Source organism: Canis lupus, chromosome 1 (assembly GCF_003254725.2).
Source record: "Canis lupus dingo isolate Sandy chromosome 1, ASM325472v2, whole genome shotgun sequence".
NCBI classification, from domain to species: domain Eukaryota; kingdom Metazoa; phylum Chordata; class Mammalia; order Carnivora; family Canidae; genus Canis; species Canis lupus.
The window spans coordinates 18956291-18980807 of record NC_064243.1 but is presented as its reverse complement, the minus strand read 5'-3'; the positions used below and the strand labels follow the sequence as shown (position 1 = coordinate 18980807).

Genomic DNA, 24517 nt, shown 5'->3' with positions numbered 1-24517 from the left:
GAGTGCATACTTTGTAGAGGTAAATATTTATCAACACTTATTAATAGCATTTGTTTAAAAAAACACTTATTGTGACAAGAGAAAGTCACTGATAATGATTTTGGAAGATTTTGTACCCATTTTTGTGAAAGCAGATTGCTTTCTTACTGCTGGGTGTGTAGTGATGTCAAAAAACCTAATAATTTTAGTAATGAGGTCTGAGGAGACTTTAGGACTGATAAATAACAGACTCATAATTTTTCTTCATAATTTTACTTTTTGTTAATCGTGAACTTTTTCTTGTGATTAGCTCCCTTTGTGTGTGCACTCACCATTCCCCAGCATCCACATATGTGTGCATGCACACATGCTGTTGTCTTACACACGGGCTTCATGTTTATCAAAACCATTCAGCCTCACAAGTTATGCTTTTACTGAGATGGAAAAGCATTTTACTTGCGTATCTGACGCAGAGTTCCCCAGATGTTTCATTTCAAAACCCAAGAAATTTTCCATGGCCTTTCTGCTTACTTAATCTTCCCAATAATATATTTTATCTCCTCTTTTTTTGCCAGAGCTAGATTTTTTTTTAATAAAATAATTTTTATTGGTGTTCAATTTACCAACATACAGAATAACACCCAGTGCTCATCCCATCAAGTGTCCCCCTCAGTGCCCGTCACCCACTCACGTCCACCCCCGCCCGCCAGAGCTAGATTTGTTTTGATTTGATATTGGTGATGTAGGAAGTCCTATTGCCAGTTGTCTTTTTTTTTTTTTTTCTTTTTTTTTCTGTCAGACTTGGAGATTCAGGTTCTTTTTTTAAAGATTTATTAATTTATTAGAGAATCCTCAAGCTGACTTCCCAGCTGAATGTGGAGTTGGACGTGGGGCTCAATCCCAGGACCCCTGAGATCATGACCAGAGCCAAAATCGAGAGCTGGCCACTTAACCAACTGAGCTACCTAGACACCCTCAAATTCAGGTTCTTAATCATTTTTTTCCTTCTTTCTTCTTCCTGCCTTTTTCTTTCTTTTCAAATTGGTTGTTAGTTTCTTTTTTTTTTTTAAATAGATTTTATTTATTTATTCATGATAGACACACAGAGAGAGAGGCAGAGACATAGACAGAGGGAGAAGACAGAGGGAGAAACATGGGAGCCTGATGCGGGACTCGATCCCAGGACCCCCTGGATCACTCCCTGAGCCGAAGGCAGCTGCTCAACCACTGAACTACCCAAGTGTCCCGGTTGTTAGTTTCTTATCTCCATCACTGTAAACAGTTGCTATGTGTTTATTTAAATGACTAATCTTATGTCTATTTTAGTAAAAAAGATATCATCATAATTGCACTGTGAGTTGTAGCACTGTTACCCCTGTCCTAAACTTCATTTTGCAGTAATTAGGCCCTATAGTGAAACATGAGAATTTTCATCCCTGACTGCAAATCTGTTAAACTAATTTTTTGATGCTGAAGTTGATTATTTATATTATACCAGGTTAGAACAATCAGTTCTGATTTGGAGGACTTCTGTTGTTATAAGAATAAAACATTTAAAATATAAGAGAAATATATATTTTAAATTACAAATATAATTAAAAGAATTTGGAGTGGTTTATATAAGATCACATTTTCTGTTTGAACCTATATTAATATATAACTATTTTTAGGTTGTATTTTGTATGAGAGCATTGTTTTGTTTTAAAAAAACTCCAAGTGGATATTTAAAAAAGAAATTGTTTTTGACCAGTTGCTTTTAGAAATAATTGTCAGTGAGTAGAACGGTACCTAGTAGACACATGCAAACTACATAGGAAATGGGCTCCTTACTAGACAAGAGGCTGGCCCAGGTGCCTCACTAATTGGAGGAAGAAGGACACAGACCAGGAAATTTGGTACTGGGAAGATAACGTATGACTCATAATTTGTTTATAGACTTAACAGAAATTCTCTTATTTTTAATTGACATTCAAAAGTACCAATTAAGACAGACTTTGCTTTTAGCTTTGTGATAATTTAACAAGTAGTGACTACCTGGTTAATAATTTTTTCAATTAGCTGATGGCTTTAGGACGTGAAGTAATATGTCTACAGGTCAAAGAGCCTAAATGATTAATAAACTAAGAATTTGATATTTGCTACATATTTAGCAAATGACTATCTCGCTGAAGTTAGAGTTGATGACATAATGAGGGGTCAGTGCTTGAGTTGTCCCTTGCAAAAATTGATCTCGTGTCATTTTCTTTTAGCAGAAAATATTTTTATTTTAGAGTTGTATCTGGTCCTTGGGAGACAAACATAATGACTAAAGATAAAAAGTTTGTCATCTGCTTTTTAGATTAGAATAGAGCTGTATTTTTTTTTTTTTTTTTTTTACCGTAGGTAGAATCAGAAAGTTGAGTTTTGACTTCTTGCAATTTTTTTTTTCTTGCAATTTTTTTTTCCCAGGAAAAGCTGTCCTAAAACAGAGGAATATTAACTGTGTTTTAAAATTTACTTAAATTATAATCAAGAATATATAAAGTTGATGATTTTTCCTTTATTTTATAGTCATTTCGTGTTTACCAATATATAGAAGCAAATCATCATTTCTTAGTTTAGGAAGATGGTGAAGAAGGAATGAGATCCTGTCTACCAGGTAGAAAAAGCTGCAGGCTGCTCTGAGGTGGACTGTATGCTCCTTCATAACTCTACATACATGCCTTAGCAGACCAATGACATGTACTTTCTTTCCTACTCTCTAGCTATTTCTTTATCATCCTTTCTTCCCCTGTTCCCCATCATCATTTTTGTCCCATTGAGCATCTTTTTAACCAAAAAACCTTTCCATATTCTTGTTTTAAATTAGCGTTAATTTGATGCCAGGCTCAGTGCCTGTGTATACTTTATTTTTAATAAATGATTTCTCTATTTTTTAATGATGATGGGAGTTTATTTAAAAATTTGACATGTTCATAGGTGATAAATATGGCCTAATTACAAGTATTGATTATGCGGAGTACTTAAATTGAATAGATTTTTTTTTTTTTATTTTACTTTGAAGATTTTTTGTTTTTCATTTTTTAAAGGGATTTAAATTTTTTCCCAAAATAGTAAAAATTTGTTTGGTAGGTGGAGTGCTTTGAAATTGAGTTTGATTCATCAGATAGTCCAGATAACTGAGATTTAACTTCTGTATATGATATAGATTATTTTAAATAATTATAATATAGTAAGAAAGTTAAAATTTTACTGAAGGTATCCTTTGAGACATGAAATATTGAAATACTTTAGGATTGTATAGTGTTAAAGGGTTACTGAGAACAATTCATAAAGCTTCTGGGGGCAGTGTTACTATCTGCCATGTAATGTATTTAAGTGTTCCCAGAAATATAGCTTTGCATTTTAAGTCTCCTACAAGGTCTACTATATAAATGGTAAAGGGGAGATACTAACAAAGTGCAGTGAAGGGTAAGGTGAGGGGAGTATTTTAGGTACTCAGAGAAATGGGTAGCTTTGGGAAACTACTCAATGCTGTGAGCTTTGACTGTTTCAACTTTGGGAGTGATGATGGAATTGGTAGTTTTGAGATCTTTAATATTAGGTTATCACTTCTATTTCTTTTTAAGGTTATTGAATATAAAGGGAAAAACTTCAGTTTGAGGTGGTTTTTCTTTTTGGTGGTTTGGTTTCTTAATGAAACAAAATGTATCATATATACAGATGAACAATACATGTACCTGTACTGTATATGCATGTGAATGAAACATATACATGTGCTATATGTACATAAGAAAGATATATACACATTTGCTGTTCATACAAAAGATACATGTACACATGCTGTATCTACATGCAAAAGGTCCATATGCATGTGCTTTGAGAACACATGAATGGTACATACACATGTGCTGTGTGTACATGTGCAAGATACATATGCACATGCTGTGAGTATACAAGAAAGGTATATATACATGTGCTGTGAGTACACAGGAAAGGTACATGTACATGCACTGTGTATATTTGAAAGATAACGTGTGTGCTATTTATGCATATGAAAGATACATCTGGAAGGAAACTGAAATGACTTAACTAGTATCTGAATTCTATAACATAGCATATGATCTTACACCATTTTTGTTAGTCATTCCAAGTTGTGTTTATTGTTTTTTTTTTTTTAAGATTTTTAATTTATTTATTTATGACAGAGAGAGAGAGAGGCAGAGACACAGGCAAAGGGAAGAGCAGGCTCCATGCAGGGAGCCCGACGTGGGACTCGATCCCGGGTCTCCAGGATCACGCCCTGGGCGGAAGGCGGTGCTAAACCACTGAGCCACCTGGGCTGCCCAGTGTTTATTGTTTTTAAAAGAGTGGTTTTCACCTTGTATGTTGCTGTTCAGAAGTTAAAGCTCTGAGGCAGTTTTAATAGGATTCAAATTTAAAGTGGAACTCTTAAATTATTAAAAAATTAGATTGCAACTTTACTCATATAGAAGACTTTTTAGGAAAATCTTTTAAAAATAGGCTTGCTAAAATTTTGAGGTTTTAATTTTGACTTTTCATTTGCACTGAGAATATTACTTATTGTAGTATCTTAAAATATTTTATAAATAGCTATATAGAATACAAAATGTATTAAAGCTTATTAATGAAATGCAAGTCTCTCCCCTCCCCCCACCCGTTCTCCAACTGTGTGATTCCCTTAACTTGGAGTGTAGTATCTTACAACCCTTCAGAGGTTTTCAATGCTAGAATGTTTTAATGCTTTAGAAATGTAGCACTTTAGATCAATTTATTCTAATAACTGAGAAATTTAAGCAACATAGAGTGGTTAGAGATAGAATGCTTTCCAGGTTTGGGTAGTTGTCAGAGGTAGGCTTGGGTGAATTTCCAATATCTGAACTGTAGGCTAGAGGAGGCCAAAGAATACATCAAATTCCCAGGGAGTTTGAGGAGGAGAGCTCTTGAAAGGGAGGGCAGCTTTCTTAAGGATTCTGGTATGCTGCAGCAGGAAACTCCTTCCAAGTCTCTGGCTTTAGGATTAGTAACCTAGGTAAGCATGATTTGACCTCTTTCCTTCACCTCCCTGCCAACCAGCTTCCCCTCTTATTCATCTTTTGTTGTTGTTGTTGTTTTTTTTTTTTTTTTTTTTTTTTTTACACTATAGCTTCTAGTATAAAGGATTCTACTCTCCAAGATCCAGGTATATTTTATTTCCACATATTTTAATTTCAGAGAAAGGAACTAGACTTTAAAAAAAAAAAGTACTTAAAAAAATAAAAATAAAGTACTAAGAAAATAATTTTAAGATGTCAGGAAAGCTTTAAAAAACATTTTCCCTAGTAAGCCAGGCCAAGATTATTGATAGGCATGAAAACGCAGAAATTAAAAAATAACACTAGTGACCCAGTAGAATATTTCTTACCTGTAGAATGGTACCAACATCTTTGCATGGAGCTCTCCATATTTCCTCATTAATCTGTACTTAGAGGGAGTGGCTGCATTTCGAAGTACACCCTGTGACATGGAACATCTGTGTGTGTGATACAGTGAGATACTATTTACATTTAAAAACCACACAAGTCCAAACTATGTACTTATGGTTACATGCATAGGCAATAAAATTATCAAATTGAACTGAAAAAGTAAGTTCCAAATTCACATTCTGCTTTGCTTTGGGTGTGAGAGGAATGCATATGGAAGAGAACAAAAAAAGTGACTTTGTTAAGTATTATATTTTATTTACTTTTAATATATAATACTTATTTACGTCATTGGCATGGATGATTGGATTATAAGCTGTGTGCTTCTAGCAGAACTTTATCCAAAATGGAATTTTTGGAAAATGTTTCCAAATAAATATTGTACCGGTAAAATATAAATATATATATATATATATATATATATATATATATATATATATATATGTTTCTTTATATGAATATATAGGCTAACTTCTTTAATAGATTACTTAAAAATGATTACATTTCATTTATCTTAATAAATTTGTATTGTCCCATAATCTCCAAAAGTATCCAGAAGGGGGCAGCATGGGTTTGTGAAAACTGGAATGTCAGGCATTAACCTGTTTGTGCCTCTGTTTGGCAACGTTAAAATCCCCCGCTTTTAGAGACAGAGATATGATAACATGAATGGTGTATGTGACTATACGTATGCTAGCATAGCTGATGTTCACAGCCATTAACAATGAACAAATTAGGTTTCTTTTTAATGTCCTTTTTAAAGAGCTTTTGCCTGAATTAGCTCTTATCACCTTTTTGAATTTAGGCTTTTGTCATTAATTTGAGTGTTACATTTAAAAAGCAGTGTTTATGACATGGTCTCTAAAGCCAAGCAGAGTAAACTTTGGTAGTACAAATTAAACAAAATGAAGAGGCCGAAATAACATTTTTTCTGAAATATATCGCAAGGCACATAATGTGCTGTAACAATCTTTTTTCCTTTAACATTTACTTCTCTTAGATTTTGATACCATTTTTCACATTTTTATGCATGCAACCTGTCTTTTTGAAATTAATTTTTATTTTTTTAAATTAAATGTTAGAATACAAATGTTTTCAAGAGATGTTCTGTTCATCTTTCTGTGTCACAAAGTGTATTCCAACATCATATTTAATATTTGGTTAATTAAGTTTATCAGAAATTTTAGAATGCTGCTTGAAAAAATTTTTCTCTGGTCAACAGTGAGAATACAAAATAGTATACCTAAATATTTTTGCACATCTGAGATGATTTCTTAAGATACATTTGTAGATGTGGAATTTCTGTATAAAAGGGCATATTGATTTTTTAAAGTCTTTTAAATAGGTATTGCTAAATTATCCCTTAAAATCTTAGGGATAGGTTTTTACCACCTATTAACCCTCCTTACTTTCCATCATCCTTGTTATCTTTTAAGCCTTGCTAATATTCAGGCTTTTAAGTGGATGTATGCAGAGTATGTATACATGAATAGCACCAATTCTCATTTTGAAGACACAAATGCAGTAATGTATATATCAGTACTATTTGGCTATCCATTCTGATTAGCTTATTATTCTTTATAACTTCATGTTTTCCAGATTTTTACTGCTAGCATATTATTTTATTCAAGATAAATAATTTTTCATATTATAATATTTATGTATTCAGATATAATACACCCTGTTATGTAGGAAGCTGAGAAAATTAGTAAGAGACTGTTAGTGTGTGGTCTTTTTGATAGTAATGACAAAAATTGCATGCTTCTATTCAGGCTATGCTTATATTGTGCTAAACACTCTAGAAATTTAGTTTCCCTTGATCTTAGAAAGGCTTTTTTTAGCTTTTAAGTCATATTTTTTTGGAGTAGAGAAGATTGTATCGGGCATGATTAGTTTTAATAATAGAAGTCATTTGATGCTAAGCTTTGTGAATGAAGTGGTTGATTAATTTGAATTTTTATTTTGAGCTGAAGATACAGTATGACATAAAGACTAATTTTTCTTGAGTAACTTAATCATAACGTAATTTTAAAATGAGTTAAAATCTATCTTAAAATGGCAGAAATTGGAGATCCCTGGGTGGCTCAGCGGTTTAGTGCCTGCTTTCAGCCCAAGGCATGATCCTGGGGTCCTAGGATTGAGCCTGCATGAGGCTCCCTGCTCAGTGGCTAGTCTGCTTCTCCCTCTGCCTCTGCCCCTCCCCCCGGCTCATGTACACACTCTCTCTCTAGTAAATAAAATCTTTTTTAAAAAATTTATTCATGAGAGACATACAGAGAGAGAGAGGCAGAGACACAGGCAGAGAGAGAAGCAGGCTCCCTGCAGGGAGCCCGAAGTGGGACTCGATCCTGGGTCTCCAGGATCATGCCCTGGGTTGAAGGCAGGCACCAAACCACTGAGCCACCCGGGCTGCCCAAATAAAATCTTTAAAAATAATAATAATAATAACAGAATAATAATAATTTAATGAGTTCCTATCATAGGCTGGGCATTAATTCCAAACACTTTACAGAAAGTGTTGCTAGAGCAAAGGCAGACACTTATGGACTGAGCCACCCAGACACCCCATTTTATTATTTCTATTTGCAGTTACCTACATTCTCATTTGGATGATAAAGGTCTAAATCTGGGGAATGCATTCATTTCCAGCTTTATAATGACTTCATTATAGATACACTTTGTTCCTGTATCAGGAACGGCTTTTCATTTCCTCGTTTCCTTGATGGCCAGGTGGTTTTAGGATCTGCCCAAATGAGGGATGAGTTCCCTTTCTCTCTCAGTGTAACTGCATCTTTTTGTTGCATGAGACAGAACTTTCAGGAGATTAGCAATTAATTCCTAGAAATTGCACTCGAGTATTGTGCTTTGCCTGCTCACTACCCGAACATTAGTGTTCTTGTCTGAGTGGCCCCAACTGTCTCATTTCTAATGGAAATTTGTGGGCAGATTACAGAAGAGCTTGACTATTACCCTTGCGAAGCCTTTGGCAGCTTGACCCCAGATGTTCAAGGGGGACGTTTGACCCTAATTTACTGCTTTACTTAGGCATAAATTATCGGCGAGGCACAAATTTCTTGCTTAATTGTGGACACTGAAGGTCAGGTTTCTCTAGTGTTCTTTGATAGAGACTTAAAAAGCAAGCCAGAAACAAAAAAGTATTTTTAGTATATATATTTTTAGTAGTTTACTGGTAGGAGGTACACATATTCTTTTAGTATCTCCAGTTTTAAAAATGGAGTCAGTATCTATGAACCCACTTATTTTCATGAGAAGGTAAAAAGATATTCCATAATTACATCAGAGGCATAAATTCAGTGTTTATTTCTTGTAAGGATGCAGGTGTAATTGGGGTAAATAGGTTGAGGCTGAGCCAACAGATTCACAGTCACTAGGTGAGATAGATTAGTGCCTTTCACCTTTCTGAATGAGACATCAGAAAATGGAAGGCCAGGACCAACAGCCACTAGGAGTCGAAAGTCCCTGACCTCTGAGAAGGGGGGCCCTTTGTGACAGGAGACTTTAACTCTTGAATGTGTGTAACCCAAAGTTTGGGCTCGTGGGTGGCTTAGTGGGTGATGCGTCTGTCTTTGGCTTAGGTCATGATCTCAGGGTCCTGGGATCCAGCCAAGGGGTTGGGCTCCAGCTCAGCAGGGAGTTGGCTTCTCTCCCTGCTTGTATGTGTGCTCTTTTGCTCACTCTCTCAAATAAATAAATCTTAAAAAAAAAAAAGGAATTTTGATTATTTTCAGTCTGCAGTGTTGACTTTCTCAGTCTCTTAAGACCCAACAATATGTAAGTGAAGTTAAAGGAAGCTTGTTAACATTTTAAAGACATGAAGTGAAAAGTTATAAAGTAAATTCAAAACAGTGTGAGGAAACATTCAGGAACAGTGGAAGGTGATCATTGAGTTGTTGGATTGAATACTTATATTGACTTACATTGTTAAAAGTGCTAAAAACTTTGTTAATGTAATTTTAAGGTAGTATTTGAGTGACAGTGATGATTATGCAGGTAGAACTATACAGATTAGATTAAAGCAGAGATACTAATATGAAGAGAAAATACAGAAGAGGAAAACTAATATATTGAAGAATTATAAATATCTTTCTGTTTCCTGGTAGATGCCTAAACATTGGCAACTCCTTCAGAAAATAAATAATAAATAATAATAAACATAAATAAATAAAATAAGTAAATAATAAAATTCCATAATAATAAAATAAATAAATAAATAAAAATAAACAGCCGTTCTTTCAAATTCCTATATCCTACTTTTCTTTTAGAGAACTGTGGATTGCCTACTTCTCTTGTATTTACCCTTTAGTTTTCATCTTTGATCATTCAGCTTTGGAGTTTTTTAAACTCCTTTTGCCTCCTATTATTTATAATACATTATTTGCTTTTTAAAAACATGTTTTAGGGGCAGCCCGGTGGCTCAGCGGTTTAGTGCTGCCTTTGGTCCAGGGCCTGATCCTGGAGACCCGGGATCAAGTTCCACATCAGGCTCCCTGCATGGAACCTGCTCCTCCCTTAGCCTGTGTCTCTGCCTCTCTCTCTCTGTGTCTTTCATAAATAAATAAAATCTTTAAAAAAAAAAAAAACATGTTTTAACTGCAATTTTACATGTTTAACACAACACTGAAAATGTTTGACACAGAAGAAATAGCTAAGAAGGTAAAAGGTCACCTATTATCCTTGTACATATAAGAGAATCACAATGAACATTTTGATAGCTTTCCCTGTGGCCTTTTGAAATCTGCCTACTGTATACTTGTGATTATATTGTAGATATAGTTATCTGAGCACATTGCATCTTCATTTAATGTTAACTTTTCCAAGTTATACTTATTCATGAAAGTAATTTTTAATGATTGTATAACCTACCATATTTATGTGAGGATACCATATTTACTTAGCAGTTCTCCAACTTTCGATATGTAGATTGTTCCTAACTTGAACATATGTATTATACCATCTTTTTAAATTAAAATTATGGTTGTTCCCTTGGATAGATTCCATGAATTTTTTTAAGATTAGAACCTCAGAATTTTCGTGTTTTTAAGGTGACTGAGGTATAGTAGCAAATTATTTTCTACCCCCATGCCCACTTCATTGTCTCTTACCAGCATAAAATGTTTGTATTTACTTCGATGCTTCAGTTGCCATACCTGTAAAGTGGAAATAATAATTATACCTACCTCAGAGGGTTGTAGTGAGACTGATGAATTATAACATTTGGAATTTAGCCAACTATTTAGAATAATACCCAGTACAAAGTAAGAACCCAATAAATGCTGGTTGTTTGCTATTATAATTTCTAAAATCTTTGGCTAAATGGATAGGTGGAAAGAATATCTTGTTTCAATTTGCATTTTTTTGGTTACTTGAGATATTGAAATTTCTCTATGAAGATTTTAATGATTTTTTGAGACATTTTTTGTCCTTTGCTTATTTGTTTTTCTTGGGGATTTTAGTGCTTGTATGAATGCTTAACTTAATTGAAATGTTAAGCATATGTGCTTTCTATTCAAATTTTCTCCTGTTCTTACATAATCTATCCTTTTTCTGTGTAGCTTCTTGCATATTTTTGAAGCTTGGAATCTTTCCCTTCCAGAAATGTGATGAAATTTGATTTAAAAACAATGACTGGACTAAGAACAAACATCAAATACTTTATCAGAAATTATGGGGTGAGAAAAGAAGGCTGATGGACTTTTTTTTTTTTTTTTTTTTTTAAGAGAGGGAGGGAGAGAGATGAGGGAAGGGCCAAAGTGAGAGGCAGAGGGAAAGAGAGAATCTTCAGCAGGCTCCATACCTAGCGTGGAGTCCAGTACAGAGCTGAATCTCATGACTCTCAGATCTTGATCTGAGCCGAAGTCAAGAGTCAGATGTTTAACCCACTGGACCACCTAGGTGCCCCATCTTACATTAAATTCATTTTTTTTTGGCTGTTTAATTAATAAGGAAGCAGTTGAAGAAAGATGGAATTCAGATTAGCCCACTATTACCAATTGTATATAGTGAATGAGGAAATTAAAACTTGTTTCTAAAAGCTTTATTTTTGGGGCTCCTAGGTGGCTCAGTTAAGTATCTGTCTTCAGCTCAGGTCGTGATCCCAGGGTCTTGAGATCAAGCCCTGTGTTGGCCTCCCTGCTCAGCGGATTGTCTGCTTTGCCTTCTGCTCCTCCCCCTGCTCATGATCTCTCATGCACTCCTCTCTCTCACAAATCTTTAAAAAATATTGAAGTCTTATTTTCATATAGAACATAAACATGAGATGGTTAGTCACTGTTTTGGTTGGATTACTGGTCTTTATTTTCCACAACAGCTATCAAAGAAAAAGCTCTCTACCTTTCTTTTTCCTTAAAAAAAAAAAAAAAAAAAAAATTTTTAAACTAGTTTCATGAAAATATGGAAATGAGATGAATACTTCTAGGCCCTTTTTTTCCTTCAGGTAGAATATTTAAAAGTGATAAATGATGCATCTTAACTGCACATTTATGTTCCATATAAAGAGTTCTGGGAAGTATGAGAAATAATGATTAAGAGAATAGCGAGATTGATTTATGACTAAAAGAAGCTGGTCATTTATAGCTTGTCTAATGATGGGCATATTTAAAAGGAAAGACAGTAGCTATCATATATTTAGAGAATACTCAGTAAAATTGGGGAGGAGTTAAGTGATTGCTCACAAAATGAAAAAGAATAATTTAGAAAATAAATTAGTAAAAGTAGGAAAAATATATGTATGTAATTTATATTGGGAACTGTTAGAATGCAGAATCATCTCCCCAGAGAGCTAGTGGAAGGGATAAACTAGCTGTCTCTAATTTCTGTAATTCACGGCAGATGTTTAGGAACTGGTTACATAAGAGGTTTCTGGGAATGGTTTAAAATGAAGTCTTGTAAAATGCATAAGGTCAGGTTGGATGACCTAGGTGGTATATTCTGACTCTATCAGATTCTGTGATAGTTTGTGGCATTCTGCTGCTCAGCACTAATGTATTGTGAGGATTATTTACTGGCAAACTCAATGAGACCTTGGTTGAGGATCAAAATTATCTAGAAAGAAAAATTAGCCCTGCAATATATATGTTTTGGTCCAGTATCTCCCTCCATTTCCTTGTCCAGTTATCTTAATTTTTTTCATCAAATAAAAATACAGTTTTCATTAAACATTCTGTTTATTATTGTTAGCCTTTGCTTTTAATTAGCTTTTGATGTCATTGGTATGTATTGCTTCTAGGGCAGAATTAATAGTATTTGGGCAAAAAATAGTATAGTGCAGAATTATTCAGATTCAACATGAATAATCATGTTGATGCAATCACCTATAAAGTACTGGCCAAGTTGATAGAATGCTCAGTCCATGCTGTACAAGTTTTGAGTGTCAAAACAGTGAAAAAATGTACATGGTGCTCATGAGTCACACTCTGTAAGTCTGTCCTAGCAGTGGTTGTGGAGTGTCTTTTGTGAGACATTTAACTGGCGTAAGGGAATAAAATACTAAAGCTCTTGCTTATATCCTTTTTTTTTAACTTTAAGAAATTGAGCTTCTGAACATTTAGTAGATGGAAGGAAACTGGTATCTCACTTACTTCTTACATTCTGTGGGCACATATTACCTGGGGGAAGAGCAGACCTGCTACTGAGAGGAGGCAACAGCATTGCTCTTGCAAGGTGTGCTTGTCTGGTTCCTCACCCGGCTACCACAAAATGGGCACAGAAAATGATGGAACATATTTCCGATGAAACTTCAGTATCTTTTCATCAGCAACTTTATGGTTTAAGGCAGCGATCATTTGGTCAGTTTGGTGGGAGGGTGGCCAGAAAATGTGTATTTATATAATGTTTGTGTTTACATCCAACAATCATTAGCAATGAAATCCTTCTAAAGCTGTATATTATATTTTGAGGTGTTGGTTAGTGCTGACATAATTAACCTTAGACACTCAAGAAGGTGTCTCCTTTCATCTCAGATTTGTTTATTTAAATATTTTATTTATGTTTTTACAATTTATGTTTATATTTATGTTTTATTTTTTATGTTTTTATAATAAAAATGTTTTATTTTTTATTTTTTAAATTTTATTTTTTTGAGAGAGAGAGAGTGAGCACATGAGCAGGGAGGGACAAGCAGACTCCCATGGAGCAAGGAGCCAGACAGGGACGGGGTAGTGGGGCTCCATCCCAGGACTCGGAGATCATGACCTGAGCTGAAGTCAGGTGCTTAACTGAGCCACCCAGGTGCCCCGAGTCATTTTTTGTTATATATATTTTAAAGATCCTATTTATTTGAGAGAGCATGAGCAGTGGGGAGTGGTAGCAGGAGAGGGAGAAGCAGGCTCCCCGTTGAGCTGAAGCCTAACATGGGAGCTGGATCCCGGGATCTGAGATCATGATCTGAGCTAAAGGCAGACTGACCCTTAACCAGCTGAGCCACCCAGGTGTACCTCTGAGTCATTCTTTTAAAACCTATTTTTTGTGTGTGGTTTACAATGTACATGGTATATTGGCACAGGAGCACATATATAATTTTTAAATATACATACAATGGGAATACATTACAAAGTTTTTTTTAATGAATGGAAATGTGACCAAAAAAGTAGCATAGATGCATGAGGTTCACATTTTTTAGTTGTATTATTTTAATTACACAATTTAAATGTCTTATGCATAATCCCCATACAGTGTCCTTGACGTTAAGTCACATTTAGGTGACTTTTCCAGGTTAAAGTGGAACAAAGTTAAGTAGAATGAAATTAATTGAATTATGGAATGAGTCATTGTAGGTGAAGTAGATGTTCAAGAACCAAGATCTCTGGAATTTAATAATTTAATAATAAAAGAATTGTGGTAATTCAGTTCATTTGTGGGGAAGCTGGGTCTAAATCAGAGATAGGAGTTACTAAATATTATTTAAGAAGTGCTTCTTTAGTAATTTTGAGGACAGATAAGAAACCAAGTTAATTGCATTTTAGCAAATCTTTTAAGTGCTTTCATTTAACAGATAGCTGAGAATTATTTATCATTACTCTGTTCATTGTTTGAATTAAAATTAATACCAAAGTGGTGCTTGAGAATGGACTTTTTTCCTTTTACATTTAAATAGGCTAGACATTTGCTTTGTTTATACCATTAATTTGTTTTCACACAGCCTGTGAAGGTAACCATCAACCCACAATTAATTAGTGGAATCAAAATTAATGAGGTTTTACTGTATTGGGCTATTTCCACTATAGGCCAGTTTTCTTCACACGAGTTGGACTAGCATTTTTTTGAAAGAAGAAAAATTAGATTTATTTTAATCCATATTTAAAAAGCAGAGAACCATCTTTTCTTGTGAGTTAAGTACCTCTAATAACTATGCTTTCTTGGGCTTAGCAGTATTGATTTTTTTGTTTTGTTTTGTTTTCAGTCTTGATTATTTTGGCTATTTCCAGACTGTTGCTTATTACAGTAAAGCTAGAGTTAACTCTTCAGATGCTTATTTTCATTTACAGGGATGGTATGTCATTTTTAGTTTGGACCACACATTTTTTTGTGTGTGGGGGGTGGGGCATGTCATTTTCCTATTTTCATCATTATTGCACTGTGTGAAAGAGGAACAGAACTGTTCTTCAAAGCATGTTTGTGTAAGTGTATATGTGGTACTGAGGTACTAGTTTTTCGTGTGGTAATGAAAAGCTAGAGTTTTTTGAATTAAGTTTATTTTTTCCCCTTCAGAATATGATTTAATCTACTTTTTTTGTTATAAATTTATTTATTTTTGGTGTTCAATTTGTCAACATATAGAATAACACCCAGTGCTACTTTTTAAAAGAAGATCCTTTGCTGTTATTTAGTATTTCTTTTGTCCTTTATTTTTACTAATAACAGTGATAAGATGATGTAGAGTTTTTAAGTCTTTTCTTGAGGGTGGATTACATTTTCTTGAATTTTTAAATTTTCCCACTTGTATATAAATGGGGAGGGTGAAAATTGAAACTTCTCTTGGGGAGTTGATGCCTGGAGATTAAGTTCCTCATAGGAATGGGGAAGCGTTTTTTTGTTTGTTTACTAAGTGTCTGCAGTCCTCTCTCTGCTAAGTTATAAACCATCCTACCATAAGACATTTGGCAGAGAGAATGTGTTGGTCAATAGTTGCCAGTACTTCTGTATCCCCTTGGATGTTAAGATCTACCCGTAGATCATAGCTTGAGGAGCACAAAACATAGTAAAGAATCTTGGTGAAAATTCACCTGTTGTTGGAAACTTCACCCCAACTGCTGCCTCTGTTTGAAATGGAATGCCAAGAGTGCACCTGGACTCAGATGAGATGACTGTGGACTTGGGGGCCAGCGAGTCAGCTAGTGAGGTATATGGCATCAGTGAAGCATTAGCTCATTTTTAAACATTTTTTATTTTTTAAAAAGATTTTATTCATCTTAGAGAGAGGGAAGGGGTGAGAGCACACGAGCAGGGGGAGGGGCAGAGGGAGAGGCAGAAGCCCCAGTGGGGGCTGATTCCAGGACCCCGAGATCATGACTGGAGCTGAAGGCAGACGCTTCACCCACTGAGCCACCCAGGGGCCCACAGTAGTTCATTTAAAGATGAGGAGCTTGTGAGTCAAAGTAGCAGAGTCACAAGCAGTGGCCGGTGTCGTGTGCACTGTGGCAGATCGGTAACTGATTAAAGGGCGTGGACAGATGAAAAGAAATGTTCTCCAGAAGGCATTCTTTTTAGTAAATCATACATAGAGGAAAAGATCCCTGCAAACATTTATTTCCTATATGAGAGAAATAAAATGATTCCTTTTTGGCAATTTGATGTTGCTAAATAGTAATAGTAGTTAACCATTAATGTGGCAACCATCCCTTTTTGTGAATTGAAGGATGGATATATTTGATAAATACAAAGTTGTTACTAACGGTAATCTGTAGAAATGCAAAAGAATCCATGTATCAAACTGTTATCTTTGGTTAGCAATGTATATCTGGTGGAACTCATTTTATGTGGTCTGAAATATCTTTGCCCTGTTTTATCCTAACTTTGCCATATTTAAATTATTTTTTTGTAGTTTGCCACTTTATTTTGATTTATTATTTAATTATAAAGCTAATTTTTGTATGCCATAGTCAGCTACCCCTCAGTCCTTATGTCTTTTTAAAGGAAGAAATCGGGATCCCTGGGTGGCGCAGCGGTTTGGCGCCTGCCTTTGGCCCGGGGCACGATCCTGGAGACCCGGGATCGAATCCCACGTCGGGCTCCCGGTGCATGGAGCCTGCTTCTCCCTCTGCCTGTGTCTCTGCCTCTCTCTCTCTCTCTCTGTGACTATCATAAATAAATAAAAATTAAAAAAAAATTAAAAAAAAATAAAGGAAGAAATCATGTTTTATGTTACAGTTGAATGCTTATCAGAGAACGAGATTAAGCTTAAAAAATGCTTGTTTAGGAAAATTCTATATGATGTTTTAATAAAGGTTTATAACATGATTTTTCTGAAGTTGGTTTTTTAACTTAAAATTAGTAAATACCTGCTATGCTGGTTGCTGGTTATAGTATTTAAATCATTGTATAACAAAAAATACAAATAAAGCTAACACGGAATAAAAGATTAACATACCTGAATTTGAGAACAAAGTAGATAGTTAAATCTTACTGTCTTTGCTTTATTCATGCTCTGCTTCATTCAAAAATTGATTTTATGTTGTTTACAAAAATAAACATTATTCAGTAAGATAAAAATGAAGCTAAATGATGAAGAGAAACTGAGAGGAGAAGGAAGAGGAGGCCAAGAGTCCTCCTGCAGAAGTGCGTGTCCTCCTCACCCCCACTGTGATGAGTAGAAAATTCAGGCCTAGGTGTCTTAGTAGCCAGAATGTGAAAGGAATCAGCTACAGCAGTTTTCTCCAAAGTGTGTTCCTCCAAAACTCAGTCTTCTAAGACTACCGTGGAAAATAAACTTTGAGATGAGTGATAACTGTGTTCCCCTCATAGAGATAATTCTATTCACATCAGCCTGTTACAGGTTCTTTGAAGTTCTGTGGTAAAATCAACAACTGTAACTTGAGTTTTCTCAGCACATTTGGCCACCCCTACCTCTTTTGATTTGATACCTGTCAACATTTCCCATTCAGTGCGGCGTTGAGATGTAGCAATCAACGTGGCATTGTTCTTTAGCTAAAAATGTTTGCTTTGGTGAAGCCCAGCCCAATGAGATTTGAAAAGTTTCTCCTTTGGATACCACTGAAGGGATGAGCCATATATATGTAGTGCAATGGGCCTCATCCTCAATATTATTCACAATATATATATAGCGATGTGTGGCTGTTTTCATATGGTTTCACCTCAGAACTAACTGAAAGCATAGTCTATTAAATCACTATAAGGTTCTGTTTTAAATAGCTTATAAATTGTCTTAAAAATTTAAATACCTTAATTTTTTAATTGTCCAGATCGTGAATTCAGTTTTCTGTTGCTAGTGAACATCTTTACGTTCTTTGGTTATTTATATTCCATCTTGTTTTAAAAGGAATTGAAAGGCAGAAAACTAGAGATGAGCAGAGAATACACAGCAGAATGTTTAATTGGCTATTGTGTGTTCATTGAGGGGGTGCACCTGCTGACATTACAGACAAGCTGTGAAGCACATCTACACATAATACAAAATATCTGTGGCTCTTGAAAGGCATGATTGTAGCTGAGGGACCAGGAGGGTATTGTTTTTGAGCCAAGAAGCAGGGAAGAACATAGGTCCAAAATGACAGTCACAAACAGAAGGAAGCACTGCAGAAAGCCCGCTCTAGCAGCTAACAAAGGAAAGTTCGTACCAGTGGAAGCAGAACGCATAATAACAGATCAATTTTTTTCCAGCTTCGCCTGCCCCCTGTATGGCGATCGTTTTAGTAAGGTCATCTTCCGATTTGAACAGCAGATTTTCCAAGGCATCTTTTCCATCTTTAATCTGGGATTAATTTAGCATTTTTTAAAGTGTTGTCATGATTGAACTGGGTGTTTCATGTATAATGTGAAGGAGCACATTTCTTGACACAACGTAATACTGTGGTGGGTTTTCAGCAGTGATGAATGTATAATTAATTTTGGTTTATGTTATTGAGGGCCAGATCCATTTTATTCTGAATTTAATCTAAAATATAATCATTCTTCTTTTTAGGCAAGAGTGCAGCACTGCATCTGCTCTGTAGCCAGTGACCACTCAGTGGGACTCCTAAGTCTGCGAGAGAAGAAATGCATTATGCTGGCATCTCGTCATCTTTTCCCTATTCAAGTAATCAAGTGGAGGCCTTCTGATGATTACCTAGTAGTGGGATGTTCAGATGGCTCTGTATACGTCTGGCAAATGGACACTGGTAAGAACAAGTGTTAAGAGATAGACTAGAAAATTAAATGGAAAATTAATTTGATTTCCTGGAAATTAAAAAGTCTTTTATGTGAGGAAAATAGCCTTAAGATGTAAAAATGGTTGCTGCATTTACTTCTGAGTGTTATCATCATTGTCAACAAAGAACTATTTAAATTTTCCTCTCATTTGTTGTACTATGCCAAATACTTTAGGGTAGCTCACTGATCTTCAAAGGAATGCAGTTGAAGACAATATACAGACTACAACAAGACAAAGGCAACAGACTAAAAAATAAGTGATTTCTATAGAATTCAAGATGGAAAATGTGAGCGAGATTAAGGAACCCATTTTGTATCAAGTTCAGAAACAGTGGAAGAAGAAAAAATTCTTTTATTTAAACAGCAGGAAAGCAGTATGAAGTAGTTAATTAGAGGAGGTAATTGAAACAAACGTTTCAAGATCTAGAGAGAACATTTAAAATTTCAAGTTTCAGAAATTTTACATATGGGGCATAATATAGAACAAGTCATGTGTAGCTCAGAAGTACACACGCAATTATGTGTAATGTTTATACACAGAATCTTAAGATTTTCCGTGGGAAATTTTTAAGTGTGTAACTAAACATTTTCTGCTTTAGACTTTTAAAAACACATTTTATTCTACTTTTACTCTTTTAAGTCATCTTCTATCAGTGATTAAAGCCCTTATATACCTAGTTGTACTATAGAATACTTCTACCAAATTTTCTTTTCTTCATCTTTCTTTGTTTTAAATAGTCCTTTTCCAAATCAGGCTATAAACATATTTCTGCTTGGACTGTGGTGCAATAGGGAGTTCTGCTAAGTCCTTCTGTAAAAATAGTCGCAGTCTTCTTCAGGGATGTTATTTATGGTCCTTGTTTTAGCTGGTAGTGCATAGGCAATCTTGCCAAGAGGGAACATCTTGGAGAGTGTCAGACTTCTTTACTTTTATATTTAATTTTTCTTTTTGTTGTCTGATTGAGGTCATACTTTCTGTCAAAATTTAAATCACAAGTGTATTAGAAAAGAGAGATGAACTGAAATCTCATTACTCAGTGATATTGTGGTATTCCCTCTGGTGGGCAGCACTGTTTCATATTTGGTGGTTTTGTCTGCCCCATGAACTAAATATACTGAGTTTGTGTTGGGCTCTGGAGTCAGACTACTTGGTTTTGATTTAGGATTGACCATTTATTTGCTAGTAATGAGATCTGCTGTAACTTACTGGACTTTTGTCTCTCAACTTACTCCTCTGTAAAATGGAGATTATAATAGTTCCTATCTTATGGTAGTGCTGGGAGAATAAAATGAGATACTTACCTGCTGTATAGTAGACATATGTAAATGTGTGTATGTGAAATTGAAATTTGTGCGTGTTCATATTGGCTAATAATGTTATTAATAACAGTAATAACAAGAATCCTGCTTTCCTTGTTACTTTGTTGAACTTGGGAATGTGATCTTACATTTAGAAATATTTACACTGATTAATATTAAAATAAGTTTTTACAGCAGTAATGTTCAGAAAGCACTATTTTAAAATACTATAAATATTAACCGTTGTAGCACAAATACTAGAATATGGTAAACTTGTCTAGGACTTTTAAAAATTAAAATACTGTAAAAGAGAATATCATTTTTTCTGAATTTTTCAGTACTTAAATAATTTTTATTTGAATACTTCAGGTGCTTTAAATACATTTGTAAAGAATATGAATATGAAATTCTTTACAAATGAGCTGTTACTGAAAGGCAAAGTTACTTTTCTAGTAATTTCCCTAGTAGGAGATGACAAATACCTCTTAACTATAGGTGTACTGGAGGATATTACTCTTATAACCAGTTTAGTGTAATTAAGCCCGTTCTTATTAAACACAATATATATATTGAAATTTCACAATTATCTTACCTTCAAGAGGATTTAGGTAAACAATCAGTCAGTGTGGTATTCTTAAATCAAAAGATAAAGAAGCAGAATTTGTTTTGGATTTAACCATAATAGGAGGTGAGGTGTACATTCCTTTTTCCTCCTTGCTGCTCAGGCTTTAGCTAGTGATATAAAGGCCCCTGGGGAGTGAGTAAGGCACATCCTGAAGGTATTGACATTATTTATTTATTAAATTTATTTATTTATTAAATAAATAAAAAATGAAGCCAAATAAATCAGATTCAGCCAAGGTTTGATGTATGAAATGTATTTAAACTCTGAGGAGACACTTTATCTCTCTTCTTAACATTTTGGGGATGTATTTTTACAAATGATACACTAAAACAACTCATGCATGGTGTGCAATTTTCTGTTTGCTATTTTGAATTTTACTGATGTTTCTAGCTTATAAACACTTAAAAATGTCTTTGTACTTTTATGCAGCATTTTCATTTAGTTATTTTCCCCTTCAAATGGGTAGTTTTTATTTCCAGTATTTATTTTCCAACAAAATGAAGTTGAAGCTAGTAAAACAAAATTTCATTAGAAAGACAGAAGTCCAGAATCTTTTGCTCTTTACCTATGTCGTCTTTATTATATGTAATAACAATTAATAGTGATGTGGAGGCCAGGAAAATTCTTATTCTTTCACTTCTTGGGTACTTAGAAAATTAGTCAAATAACTAGCAACAAAGATTGGCCGGCTGGACCTCTTGACTTTTACTTAGGAACTTATTACAGGTGGCCCACTGACCTAGGTGGTGGCTGCTTTTGCATGGAGCTGTTGATGTGCTTCAGGGACCAGCTCTCTCCTCTCCTTCTTCATATTTGACATTCCCAGTAGGAGAGTAGAGTCCTTCCCATAGGCCTTTGACAAGGTCAAAATCCGGTCTGTTTGGGAAACAGTGGCATGCTGTTAGTAATGACTGATTATATAAGATGCTCTTATCTCACCATTACCAAGCTAAAATAGCATTTTCATGTGTCTATTTTTATCATGTTTGTTACAGAACAAAAGTGATTCTCACATCAAAGACATCATGCAGAGACAGTCACTAGGTGTTCTCATACAGATGCAAATGCCAATAGTGCTTGCCATATATATTAGAAATTAGTGTAGGAAGTCCTGTCACTTTGCTGTGTTATCTTTTTTGTTTGTTTGTTTGTTTTCTGTCTCTGAGTTTTCTGAAATACTCTTGTTTTTACGTTTCCTTTATGAAATATGCATTAAAGTCATTTTGTAAAAACTTAATTATCTAATAAAAGGTAGCAGAGAATTGTGAACCAAAGGGTATTCATGTCTGCTAAAAACATGTAAAACTGGATAATCAAAAGCATAAGTGTCAATTGGATTTTTCACGCAAGTAAAGCCTTAGTATGTGTTATTCTTGCTTAATACTTTATTTGAAATTGTCAATTCATTTTATTGATTATATAAGATGGCATAAATTTTCTGAAAGTCCTTGGTAATGTATACTTCAATCCTATGCAAAACATTTGCCTGTTAGTCAATTGATGGTATCTTTAATGGATTTATAAGTGCAATTTGTGTAGTTTAGTCTGTAAGTTTTATAAATATTTTCCTTTTTAAACATTTTTACTTATTTAAACTGATAATTTTGTCTTGTTACTAAAATTACCAAAGAGAATCAGGAAGTGGCACTTCAGCCCAATCTTTTGGTATTAGAGGAAGAGTTTAGTAGCAAGTATTTTCTTCACATTTTGACCCTTTGCCTGCAGTATTAATACAGTGGAGATTTGATTTTATGTTTCTGTTTCACATTGTATGGCATTATCATCAGCTTTTCCATATCTCCTACATTTTTGTTTTGTATTTTATTACAAAAATATACCATTGGACAGGCAAAGGCACAGAGGATGAAATGATTAAGAAAAAATGATACCTTTCCAAAATCATGGTAAAACCAGTATAATCAGTTTCTTTTTTCCCTATGGATGATTCACTCTGGAATTTTGAAGGAAGAGGTTCTTATAGTGGAAATATGACTGTCTCCCCACCAGGAGCTCCCTATAGAATTGTCCCTCCAGTTAGGTACCCATCAGTTTCCTTTTTGGTTTCCATAGTATTATCCTAACTCAGGACTTTATTTTTTCACATGTAGGCTATCTTTATTGGTTTTCCTGTCTTCTTTATCTACCTTCTAATCCATCCTGTACTGTGCTGGCAAATTAATCTTAGGAAGTGTAACAACAACAGCAACAACCTTTGGTTCATGTACTGTTTTAATTAAAGAAAAAAAATTCTTCCCTATAGCTTTTATGACAAGGCCCTTAGCAGTGTGGTATCTTCCTACCTTTGTCCTTGTTTCTTTTACATAGACCAGTTGCTCTGTGTGAAGAACAGTTCTTTTTTTTTTTTTTTTTTTGCAAAGAATAATTCTATTCAAGAATAATTGGGCTGTTCTCTACTACTTCTTATCTTTTATATTATCCCTATGTTGCTCGGGGTTTTCACTCATTTGGAACATCCTTTGATTATTTTTTCTTTCCTTTTTTTTTTTTTTTTTTTTAAGATTTTATTTTTAAGTAATCATACCCAGAATGGGGCTCAAAGTCACAACCCTGAGATCAAGAGTTGCATACTCCCATAACTAAGCCAGACAATGCCCTGGAACGTTATTTCTTTTTATTTGCTTATTTGTTTAAATAGTCTCTTTAAGAAAATTTGAATAATAATAACAAAATCTTGTATATTTAGCTGTGTAGTTACCATTCTATTGCTCTTTGTTGCTTTGCATAGATCCAAATTTCTATCTGGAATGATTTTCTTTTTGCCTAATATATAATATCTCTTGTAGTGCAGGTCTAGGCATGGTGAATTCTTTCAACTTCTTTGTGTCTATAAAACTCTTTGTTTCATCTTCATTTTTAAGATTTTTTTTTCTGGTTGGAAAATTCTAGATTGATAGTTTTTTTTTTTTTTCTTTTCCTTTTAATACTCCACTGTCTTCTTGCTAACATTATTTCCAATGAGATATCTGCTGTCACTCTTAGCTTTGTTCCTCTGTATGTGCTATGTCTGTTTTTTCCCAACAGTTTTAGGCTTTTTCTTTTATTCTTTATTATTTATTTTGAGAAGTTGAATATAGTTTTTTTCATATCATTTTTGCCAAGGGTTTGTCATACTTCTTGGATATGTGGGTGTGTGGTTTTCAACAAATTTGGAAACTTTTTCGCCATTCTCTATTCAAATATGTTTTCAATCCTTCCCTGTCTTTCCTCTCTTTAGAGGCTATAGTTATGTGTTTACTAAGCTATTTAAAATTGCCCGCAGATTCCAGATTGTCTTTTCATTTTAAAGTTATTTTTCCTCTGTGTTTTATTTTATATAGTTGCTATTCTCAGTCTTCAAGTTTATTAGTCTTTTATTTATTTTTTTTTAACAATGTGTAATCTGCCATTGTTCCCATTTAGTGTATTTTTCATCTCAGACATTGTAGTTTTCATCTCCTTAAGTGTGATTTTGGTCATTTGGTATCTTCCATGTCTCTTTATTCAAACTTTTGAACATCTGGAATACATTTATAATAAGTTTCGGTGTCCTCGTTTGCTATTTAAAAATTCTGTGGCAGTTCTGGTTTGATTTTTATTGATTTGAATTTTGTCCTATCAATTATTATTTTCCTGCTTTTTTCCAGAATAGCCTGAAAGTGGTTAAAGAGTAGAGGCATTGAGATTAGCTTTTATGCTATTTCCTCTAGCCAATAAGAGATGATGGATTGTTACACCAGAGTGGTAGCTGTGGAGCTGGTGAAAAGTGATT

The 24517-nt window shown here is 34.4% G+C and overlaps 1 protein-coding gene across 6 annotated transcripts in view; it reads left to right on the top strand.

The window, feature by feature from the left end:
- The window catches only part of WDR7 (WD repeat domain 7), a 351933-nt gene that overhangs the window by 47887 nt on the left and 279529 nt on the right, over positions 1 to 24517 (top strand). For all 6 annotated transcript variants that reach the window (XM_049111821.1, XM_049111824.1, XM_025422170.3 and 3 more), the window contains one exon: positions 18598 to 18793. In XM_049111821.1, coding sequence (XP_048967778.1) covers positions 18598 to 18793 — 196 coding nt within the window. The remainder of the gene's footprint in view (positions 1 to 18597; positions 18794 to 24517) is intronic.